General features: G+C 41.3%; 1 protein-coding gene across 1 annotated transcript; it reads right to left on the minus strand.

Annotated features, from left to right (window-relative positions):
• Window positions 1-4,832: 4,832 nt before the first annotated feature.
• gcdhb (glutaryl-CoA dehydrogenase b) lies at window positions 4,833-10,793 on the minus strand. The gene is made up of 12 exons (XM_073494161.1): window positions 10,709-10,793; window positions 10,128-10,240; window positions 9,653-9,685; window positions 9,402-9,542; window positions 8,789-8,851; window positions 8,209-8,379; window positions 7,921-8,050; window positions 6,789-7,005; window positions 6,474-6,577; window positions 6,178-6,303; window positions 5,618-5,778; window positions 4,833-5,486 (listed from the first exon to the last, which is right to left on the minus strand). Exons 2-12 carry the CDS (start codon window positions 10,228-10,230, stop codon window positions 5,413-5,415), a joined length of 1,323 nt encoding a protein of 440 aa, XP_073350262.1. The 5' UTR covers window positions 10,231-10,240; window positions 10,709-10,793; the 3' UTR covers window positions 4,833-5,412.
• Between the last annotated feature and the right edge of the window lie 892 nt (window positions 10,794-11,685).

The raw sequence follows: 11,685 nt of genomic DNA on the forward strand, positions 1-11,685 counted from the left end.
CCCTTTCCTTTTTTCGAGGCAGCTCTCTTTGCCTCTTTCTTGGCGTGTTCGGTAGTGTAACCCACCACTGTGAGGGCTGGAATTGGAGCTGGAAGCTTACACTGTTCTGCCATTGCCAGTAAATATGACCGCCTCTTTACGTAGTTCTCTGTCCTGATTGGATAAAGTGGGCAGGGATACCAGAAAATGTCTTTTCTCTTTTACTGCATGGGAAGAGACATGGGTTACTGACTGAACACACTGTTTGAATAAAGCGCTATTCAACACTTCACTTTTAATTTAAAAAAATATCACTTACAGCAGCTTTAAATGAACTTATGGGGCTGTGGGTGTAGGCTACCTCTGGGGGAAAGACATTGGGAGCCACTGCTCCATAGACTGAGCCCTGATGGTTGACCCTTGCCTTTGCATTATAATGCAGCCAGATGTTGTGTAGCCTGCTTGTCTCATTGACCACCAACATGTAGGCCACTGAAGCTCCACATATGACAGTCCATACATCTAACTCTCGGTGTGTATGTTACATGGTGGGTAGAACTGTATACATCAGAAAGCACTACCTGCTACGTCAATGGCCAGATCCTTGATGAGATGTCCAACAATCGCATAGGCAACTCCAACAACCACCAGGGCAGCCATGAGAAGATACACCACCGCCTTCGGCAAAGCGATGAGCTCCTTCGGTGGGGGCTTGTATTGCTTGTACAGAGGGTCTATTGTCAGTGAGTACGGGTAAGCCTGAGCTTCATCAGTGGAGTTCAAGCCGCTGAAATTATAGCCATCCATGATGAGGGACTTCTTGTTGTTCCCACTTCTGGCTCCTCACTTAAGACTGGACCGTCCTCCACGCATGAGAATGATGCTCCTCACATGAAGCAGAGTTACACGAGCAAGAAGACAAATCCTCCAATTCTGCAAAGAGAGAAAAAAAGAGAGAGACATGGTTGAAGAAATCTGAGTGGCAGCATTTAACAGTTTGCATTCATCTTCCAGCCTTGTCGACCTTACTTTGAAGCTCCAGATCCATCCAAATGTTTGAGTGAGTGACTCTCCTCGGTTAAATACATCCCACAGGTTCAGCGGTTTGACGGTCGTCCCTGTAAAGTGTCCAGGAGCTGCTGCACCCCCCCTCCTCTCTGTCCTTGGTGCTGAAGTGAAGCGCGTCCTCTGCGTGCGCTCCTGAGCCGGCGCGTCCGCCCACTTTGCAGCACAGTCCGCTGCGCCTGTGTCCACATGCCTCTACAGGCTTACGTGTCGCCGTGCCCTTAATTCCTTCAAGTTACCCAGAAGCCGTCTCTTAGGAAATCAATCAGGAGCTATTTGCGCTGATCCATGTTGGTGTGAGTTTCCCTGATGTCAGGGGGCGCTGGGATGTGGGCGAGTGGAAAGTTTAATAAAGGAACACAATGCTTTACAATGCAGCCCAGTGTAACCACAACACAAACTGAAGTATGGCCTACGACATAATGAGTCTGAGTGACAGCCTGAGTCACGCACATGGTGTTAAGTGTGCAGGGGTAGAAAATAGATGTCTGACCCTGAAGACCCAGGAAGAGCTGCTAATTCTTGTTTATACAGACCTTCAGTGGTTTAAAGGTGCCCTGTGTGTTAGAATGACATTACATTGTTGTGGACCAAAACACATTGTGCTTATCCACAAGGCCTAAAAAAAAGTGCAGCCCAGGCATGGGACGATATGACATCATCGGGTCACAGTTATCCCAGGCTAAAATATGTGCGGTTCACGGTATTATCATGACAATCATCAAAATTTGCTTGAAACTCTGTATAATGGCACCAAAACGTGAATCAGGGCCAACACTTCTGGAATGACTGGAAAGATGCAGGCCTCAAAATAAATCAGGAAATCAATATAGGATGGTACGCTATGGAGCCAGACAGCTTTTTCGAGTCACAAGATCTGCTTTAACAACTGCTGTGTTTGTTGACGCGTTCACTGTCAAGCAGTGGAACAGTGTGATACTGAGAGTATGTAAAAGCACACTGCCTGGGCACCCACTTGTGAAAACACTGCTCCATAGCGCTACTAGTGATCAGAAACACCCATGCTGGTTCCTAAAGGGGCGGTTCTTGACCCACAGCAGGAGGAAGCAGCCACATGCTAAAGGGCCCTGTTATATATATATATATACATATATATATATATATATACATATATATATACATATATATGTATATATATATATATATACATATATATATATATACATATATATATATATATATATATATATATATATATATATATATGTATATATATATATATATATACATAGTTTCTGTGTTGAGTGGTCTCTCGCTGTGTCCGTCACGTAGATAAAAAATTACTTTTTTAAAGCTTTGAGAAAATTTTGCAAATTTAAACCTTCATTGATTAAAATACATAATAAGTGATAAGCAGCACTTTTTACAGTGTACTGTCGCAGGAAATTAGAAATGACTTTTTGGCCAGAAAGAGATTCATTCTGTTGCTGTTCGCAGCTGACTACTTGGAAGAATTGGCAGCAAGGCTGAGTGGCATAGCTCTCTTAATACATCCATGGATTGGACCTACCATTGGTCAGACCCTCAGCTAGATCCTGCCTAGCACCACTGGGGGCTGACCTACCAAAGCTCCTCGGCAGGTGAGGATGAGGTGAGGATCAGTCAAACACCCTCCAGCACATTATCTGCTCAGTGTGTTTCCCCCTGAAGGATTCTACATCTGGTCACCAAGTCCTCGACTGGGTTTAAACTCCGCTCCATCCAGCCAATGGTTTACTTTTAGGAACATTTCCCACCAGTGTGGATATTTTCAAGTCCGCCAACAGAGGGGGACACCCAGTCAGCTCTCTTGCCCCAAAAGGCCCAGATTAAAAAAAATAATCTGTTTGAAGTCTATGACATGGCTAACAGATGACCAAACTCACTCTGTCATCTACAGGCAATTCAGGGTTTCTAGCAGGTAGACCAGGAACAACCCAGACTTCTCTTGCTTTGAGGTTAATCTGCCACCACATCCAGGGTCAAGACAAAGCACAAAGTTACATTACATCAATTCAAACTGAAGATGTGCCTTCACCAATCCCACAAAGGTCACACCACTCATACGCTCAAATCCCAACTCATAAATCATAATCTTGTGGTTCGGTGTAGTGAAGGGATAAGCGTGTTTGTCACTCGTTGTGTCAGAGCTGCTAGCTCACTGGGGTCATGATCCTGATGATTATTTGAGATGAAAAGCTTCCTAATCATCAGAGTATTAGACTGTCATGGCTGCTGCTAATGTGTGGATGAGAGAGTAGGAGAAACACAAGGCAAGCAACATGCCAGCTTCTGACTGTCCACACACTGGGTCCATTAAGGGTACGGTTAGTCACAGCGAGTCATAGCTACACATGCCGAAAGATGAAAGAACGTGGTCCAAAAAAAAAAAAGCAATTTCCTTATGTAAGAGCCATGTACAACACGAGTGGGCATCATGTACAAGCAGGGATTTGGCAGTTGTTTAATTCCCTTCACCTCAAAGTGACAGTGGCAGACATGCAGTGAAGCTGGAGAGGATGGAGGTCTTTATCTGTCCGGGGTTACTGCCTAGTTTAACATCCTTCATGCCCTCGTGGATTTAAAGAGAAAAAAATAAAACACAACAGAGATTATCTGCTCAGGGCTGGGAACATTTTGTAGGTTTCACGGCTGCTTAATTGTCCGGGACATAAAGTGAGGTAGATAATAAAAAGAGAACCGTGAATCAGAGAAAAAGCCCCATGAATGTCAAACTGGAAAAAGCTGTCTATGGCGTTATCTAAATGAAATGCAAATACAGAATGTAAAATACATATCTGCATTTATTCACTGCATCCAACTCAGTATTTAGTAGATGCACCTTTGGCTGTGGTTGCTCCACTCTTTTTTGTGAAACTGCTCAAGCTCTGTCAGGGCAGCAGCCTCAAATTCTCCATTGGATTGACTCTGTTACTGCCACTCCAGGACATTGACAGATGTTTTCAATGAAGCCATTCCTGTGGAGCTTTAGCTTAATGCACCTGCTCCTCCCAGATCCCCCTCCATTTGACTGCATTTATGTTATCCTCTACCCTCAAGAGCCTTTGAAGCTCTCTCTCAGAGTTGTCACAGGTCTCTTGGTGTCTGCCGTCCCAAATCTCACTCACTCGGGCTTATGCACAACACTTTAAGCTTAGCAGCCACAGTGAAGATTTTTCTTCAGAAAGTGTGTAAATTGTTTTTTAAAGAACTTTTCCTCTCCAAGTACATTTTACTGACTCTTGTACTTGTAATTAAGTGAAATTTTGAAATCAGGACTTTTGATTTTACTATGAACTGAGTATTTCTTTCACTGCTGAGGAAACTGTACAGCATGTAGCTTCATATGTCATATCTCAGAGCTGTTTGGTTCAACTTGTATTTATCTATCTATTTATGTTGTGTCATGGTCCCCCGACAGACATTGGGAATACTTCAATACATTTTACCACAGGAGGGCTCTACAGCAAGAGATTAAAGCCGCCCAGAACATCACTGGTACCCATCTACAGAGCATCAGTGATATCTGTGAGGTCAGATGTCTGCAGAGCCCAAAGGATAGTAAAAGACAACACCCACTCCAGCCACAGTCTGTTCACCCTGCTGCTATTTGGAAAAAGATACTAAAGTGTCTGCTGACATATCCCTTGACTACGGAGCAGCTTCATTCCCCAGGCTGTGAGACTCCTCAATTCATCATCAACAGTCCATTTTAAAAAAATAGATGCAGCACAAATGACCCAAACATATTTTTTAAACCCTTGTGTTTTAAAAAAATAACACAAAAACACCTTGTAACCTCATATTTATTAAAGCTCTGATCAACATTCTTGACCTCTCGCAAACCATGGAAATTAATGACATATTAGTGATGGAGCCAGTAAAGTGCTAGAGGTAATCAGCATGGTGTACCTAACAATAGTAGTTTATCTTGTCATCTGTGTGAGATTAACTTTAGACCAATGATACAATGACAACATCTGCATAATGAGATCAAATTATAAACAAAAAACCATCACAGGTAATTCCAAACAAGTTGTGGCCATTTATGCTTAGTTGTTTTATAATTACAGTATTAACATTGCATACATCAGTAATCGGCAGCATCTCATTCAGAACTGTTAAAACTTCGCTACAGTAGTGTCCATGACAGTCTATACAATGAATCTGATGTTGTCCATACAACTGGGAATTAGGGAGCTGAAAAGAAATCTTGTTAAAGTGTTGTGATTGAGAGTACAAAAATAGCCCTTTATGTTTTTCAAAATCGACTTTTGCATTAACAACACTGCACAACAAAGCACAAGTTCAGAGACAGACCAAAAATGCGACTTGTTCTTTCACCCAAAATAAAGCACTCAAATTGCTCTATTTGCCCACAGTGAAGGACTGCAGCCCTGTGATGGCTCGGCCGAGGATCAGGGCGTGGATGTCATGAGTACCTGGAGGAGGAGACAACCGATATCACACAGGATCAACAGGAAGCCAATTGGAGGTGGCGTTAATATACTCAAAAAGTAAGATGCAGCAATTAAATTCAAACAAACAGTTTATCCCTACTCCTCCTCCTCACCTTCGTATGTGTTGACAGACTCCAGGTTCATGACGTGGCGAATGATGTGATACTCATCTGCTATGCCATTTCCTCCCAACATGTCTCTGGCCTGCCGGACGATGTCGAGGGCTTTACCACAGCTGTTCCTCTTCAGCATGGATATCATCTCTGGGGCTGCTCTGTTAAGAAAACACACACATATTTGTTTTGCATTAGTTTTAGGGTTAGCTATGCTGGTTGCCAACCACTTTCATCCAGACTGAAGTATCGTAACAACTACAGAAAGGGAATGCCATTAGATGTTGGTACTTTTCATGGTCCTCAGAGGATGATTTTAAAAACATTGGTGATCCCTTTACTCTTCATCGTTCTAGCCCCATCATTACTTTGTATTATGACCAAATACCTGCAGAACTAATCCTATCAGCCTCAGCTGTGCTTTGTGTTTAGTGTTAATTACCAAGAGACACAGTTGCCACATTGTGAAATACTTCATCAGATATTTGTTCTTTCTGAAAGCAACAGTCAGAAATGATGACAAGACTTCCACCTCAGTCAGAGGACAAAGTCATCTTTACTTTTTCTCATCGATGAGTCTTCCCAGCTGCAGACAGGACTGTAGGCCGATTGTGATCTCTGTCAACATGTCAGCCATTTTCTTCTGCATCAGCTGATTCCTCGCCAGCGGCACGCCAAACTGGATCCTGATAATAGAAAACAACATCCTTATGATTATCAATAAATAATCAAATCCACTAAATTGAACTAAAAATGTGTGTATTTTTTTTTTTTTTAACATTTAATGTAATTAAGTGTAATTAATGCATTATAAAATACCCATGCATAGAGACTACTAAACACACATTACACAGACCTGTCGAGTGTGTACTGTCGAGCTGCATGGAAACAGAATTCTGCAGCACCCAGAGCACCCCACGCAATACCGTACCGAGCGTTGTTTAAGCAGCCAAAAGGACCCTGGAGGCAGGAAAAGGAGAGTGATGAAGAATTACTGCTGCATGTAGTGTAGAATTTGAAGTGCTTCAATTGTAAAACTCACACACAGCCACACTGTGTAATATGTACAGTAACAAAGAGAGTCACGTGTGTATATTATGAATGTAAGAGAGCAAAGGTGTTATTTTTGTTCAAGTATCACCAACAACACTGATGGTTTCACTCCACTCACCCCCAGGCCGGTGGCGTTAGGCAGCAGGTTCTCCTCTGGAACCTCCACCTCGTCCATGACGATCATGCCAGTGGCCGAGGCTCTCAGGGAGAACTTTCCCTCGATCTTAGGTGTCGAGAGTCCCTTCATGCCACGCTCCAAGATGAAGCCACGGATCTTCCCATCATCACATTTGGCCCAGACGACAGCAACGTCTGCCACTGGGGAGTTGGTGATCCTGAAGGTGAAGGCACAGAGTGTCAGGGAGATGCCTTTGTGTATGTGAAGTCAGACCTGTACTTACCAACTACAAAAAAAGGTAGTGCAACCTGTTTTCTTCATAAATTCACAATGCTGTGAACATTTGTGTAGTCTTTCTTCTAATATTACTTTTGTCTTGGACCTAAAGCACTGTGGACTTTTTTATTCATATGACGTTATTAAATAACTACCCTCTAGTGTCATCAAATGTGACTTTAGTAAACTACAGAAAAAAAGGCAGTGTCTCTGTGAGTTTCAGTACTTTGTGTGAACAGCTCCACCATGTGGACAACTAATGACATATAAAGCCACAACAAAACATTTATCTTTAAAACAGAAATTTTATACGAACATTTTAAACAATATATGAAGAAAAAAATAAAATAAAACAAAGCATAAAACCAAGGTCACTAAAAAAGAACATCTGCCAGTGGTCGTACCACACACTTTATAGAGAATTCAGTCAGAATATTTGGGTGTACATATACATGACATAAACATCAGAGCCTTTCTGCAACCATGTCATCATTATTCTGGTCAGAATTTCTGGTACTTGAATAAGTAGACACATCTCACTGTTTTCTCTATTTATCATTATGCATATTTTAATGTGACTAAAAAAAGTCAGCATCTGGAGTGAGTTAACAAACAAACCAGGGGAAAAAGCATTACATTGGTGCAAATTATATTTTATACTGCTTCATTTGATCATACAGCAAATGAAGGGTTCATTTGCTCAAACAGATAAAAGCTATTCTCTAAAACCAGTGTGATTGATGCTCCCTGAACTTGAGTAAAAGATATATTATTTAGGAAAACAAATTAAAGGGAGATATCTGCATACAAACATTTAATTAACATATCTTCTTATTTGCACATTCCCAGGACTCACCAGGTCTTTGAGCCAGTGAGAGAGTAGGTGCGACTGGACGGATTGTATTTGGCTCTGGTTTCCATGCCGGCCGGGTCGCTACCGTGGTTAGGTTCCGTCAGGCCAAAGCAACCCAGGATCTCTCCACGAGCTGGGAGTGACAGAGGAGAATAAACCTGGAGGTCAGTCACTCATCATTGGCTTCTTCTGGTTAATGGATTAACATTTGATTCATCTTCACCTATCTATTGCTGTAAATAAACTGCCTGACACTAGACTGATAGGTATAAAATTGTTGTTGCTTCTTACCCAGCCTGGGGAGATACTTCTGTTTCTGCTCCTCTGTGCCATAGGCATTGATTGGGTGCATGACCAGTGACGACTGCACACTCATGACTGAGCGATAGCCGCTGTCCACTCTCTCTACTTCTCTGGCGATCAAACCATAGGCCACATAGCTTGTCCCAGCACAGCCATAACCTTTATATGAAGACATGGGAGGAGTTAGTGTCAGTGTTATTAAACATAGAATGTAAAGCATTAAATGAATGAATGTTAGGAAATCAAGGAAGGTTTATTGGGCTAAAACACACTCAAGAGATTTCTCAAAAACAAACACACACAAGTCCAGTGTGCACATGGCCAAAGTCCATTTCAGACTGTCATTTATGTGATAGAAGTTTGGTTGTTTTACAATCGAAGTATGGTGAAACTTTAAAGTTCACAATAAAATGCTACAATAAACACACATGGTCACACATGTGGTCCATTATGTTTAGGTCATAAAAAATTAAAGGGCATTTACTGATGTTGGATTAACTCGGTAACATAGATGCAGTACCTTGTGCAAAGTATGCCTGTCAAATTGAATTGACTTATTCAAACTCACCTTTGATGGTTGGGCCCAGGACACCCATCTCTCCCATCTCTGACACAATTTCTCTGTGGAACACTGAAAAAAAATAAAAAAATAAATACAACTAGCTGTCATATGAGGCCAAGATACACATTTCATATCAAGATCTCAGTAAAGCTACTACATGGAACTGGTTATGAAACATTTTAAATTAACTAGTGATTCTTCTTTATGACCTACAGCAAAAGAGACCATCAGTAAGAACACTGGCAATGTATGTATAACTAAAATAGTTATTCATAATGCCTGTCACTGGGTACATTGCCGACGTGAGTAATAAAATTAAAACTATTTGTTATTGCGGAGTGCTGAGGATGAATTAAGGAGTCTCACAGCCTGAGGAAAGAAGCTGCTCTTTGGACTTGTGTTACTGTGCGATATTAGAACAAAGTTTACTTGTTTCACCTTTGTCATCTTATGTCCAAAGAGGCTGCCAGAATCTACAAAAATAAAAGTTCCTTGTTGTAGCTTTAAGAATCTGTGTTTAGTATAACCACTAACAAACACCTAAACCAGATATTAGGCATGTGAATGCGACATGGGTAGTCATGCATGAAAAACATCAAGAAATAACCAACGGACTCACCTTCATTTCTGTTTGCCATAACAATGCGAGGCATGAGTTTCTCTTGGCAGTACGTCCGGAAGGAGTCTCTGATCATGATCTCATCCTCCGTCAGCTGGCTATCCAGGTCCAGGGCATCAAGCCAGTTGAACTGGGCTTTAGCTGAAGAAGAGCAAAAATGAACATCGTAAGAAATATGTTCTGGAGAGAGCTTCAATTCAAAATATAATCTCTGGCATAGATGTCAGATATATGAAGCTATGAACACCTACGGGCTTTGGACTTCTGCTCAGTCTTCTCTGCATCTGTGGAAAATTCAAACCAGAAAAATGTATATTATGCAAGAAATGTAATTAACTCAATTTGTGAAAAAGATGTAATAAAATGCATAATTAGAAAATAAAACACTATTTTCACTGAACATCCAACAACATAACATAGTTAAAGAAAATGCAGTCACTACATATTGTTATAGCACAGTAAAACTGCCTAGGTTACATTTAGATACACTTCTTTAATCTTTAAATACAATTATATACAATTGTCTTTGTCAAATTACAGACTCCACAGTGTCGAATATAGCTTCAAATAAAAGAAGGCTCCAAGGCTCCGTCTGGGCGGGTATGAGAGCTTTATGACACTGAACCTATCTGGAAGGGAAAGTTGTAAATGTGGGTGGTGAACTGTCCCTTTAAAGTATTTTACCACTGCGGCTGGCATGGTGTCATGCCAGGTCATAACACTTACCCCGTCTGGCAGGTGCTGCAGTTCCCTGGGCCCTGGACGCTGAGATGAAGGCACATCTCTGAGGGTTGACCAACAGGCGGCACACAGCGCTTCTCAATGCCATGATGATTAATCTATAAAATAAACATTATCTACATTTATTTACATTCATAAAACTGGTAACTTGAAGTGAAATGTATTAGTCAGCCCTGTAGTTGGGCAGTGGAAGTAATGGCAGTATTGCACATTTCACAACTGTCCCATCAGAAGACGTTTGTCTACTAACTCTCAATGATCCATATCAAAATGTTCAATGTAATATCTAACGAAGAAAAGTGAAGAAAGTGTCACGCAAGCAGACCAGTCCAGAAAGCCAACCCACTTTGGTTTGTAGCCAAGCAAAGTTAGCTTGTGTGGCCTTAGGTAACTTTACTGTAGCAACAAGCTAATGGTGCTAGCTCCAGCCAGCTAGCTCGTTACTTGAGTGTTACCAGCACAACGAACGTCCATTACGAATATTGTACATTACATTGTACTGTACGAGCGCTGTGTGTTGAGAGTAGCGGTAAAAACATGGTGGTCGTGGTATAAAGAGTATTTACCTGCGTTAAAGGGGACGACAATCCTTGTCCTGGTTTCCCTTTTCTGCCTCTCAGGTTGACAGCGCAGCGGCACTGAGCGTCAAAACACATCCTGACGTCATCACGTAATGCGCCCCAAGCTGCGTGCCATATTGAGTGTGGCTGCATCATTGAATCATGTGCCAAACATTAAACTGTGGTCAACTACTCTTGCGCAGATTCGATCGTTTTGTCCATGTGAAGGCAGATCTGAGACTAAGATCAAAAATATGAATACTCTCTTTATTGTTTATCTTTATATTATATTATCTTTACAGCCATCATCACTGAAGATGGCTGCCTTCAGAGGACACTTCAGCCTCCGCAGACGACACTGATTGGCTCAATAGCAGAGGCGTGAGTTTTGGAGGAGTGGATATCTGTGGCTATTATTATGTTTCAGTTCCCAGAATAAAAAAAGCAAGGAAGGATGAAAGTAGCTGCCAATTTCCTAAAGGTCCTGACAGCAGACACAAGTAGTACTTCTATTGTTCTCATACCAGTACTCATGTATGCTGATTACTGACAGAGATATTCAAGGAAAAGTTCCCAGAGTTTTTCTTTCCTTTTGTCTTGCACAATGCCAATACTTTATAGTGCAACTGTTCCACAAGGGTGCAGCATCCAATAAAATAAATCTCCACAGCATTTTGATTGTGGAAAGAAAAATCTCGGTTTTACTGCAACCACTCTGGTTGTTGCAATAATAAAAAACATTTATTAACTGTTTTCAAATAAAAAGTTACATTACAAATATGTAATTAAAGGTCAGAAAGAAGAAAAATTAGTGTTTATTACAGTGGTGGAAAGTAACAAAAATATTTACTGTGCTATAGTATTCTGAGGTACTTGTATGTTACTTGACTATTTTAATATTATGCCACCTCTACTCCACTAAATTTCAGAGGGAAACATTGCATTCACTCAGCTTTATCTGTTCATCTGGCAGCTTGGTTAGC

Source organism: Pagrus major, chromosome 23, assembly GCF_040436345.1.
Source record: "Pagrus major chromosome 23, Pma_NU_1.0".
Lineage (NCBI taxonomy): Eukaryota > Metazoa > Chordata > Actinopteri > Spariformes > Sparidae > Pagrus > Pagrus major.

Coding starts and splice junctions, on each gene's coding strand:
- gcdhb (XM_073494161.1), bottom strand. CDS start 10,230: ATGGCATTGAGAAGCGCTGTGTGCCGCCTGTTGGTCAACCCTCAGAGA. Junction 8,380..8,788: donor CCTGGGCCCAACCATCAAAG/GTGAGTTTGAAT, acceptor CTTCATATAAAG/GTTATGGCTGTGCTGGGACA. Junction 6,304..6,473: donor CGACAGTACACACTCGACAG/GTCTGTGTAATG, acceptor TTCTATTATCAG/GATCCAGTTTGGCGTGCCGC.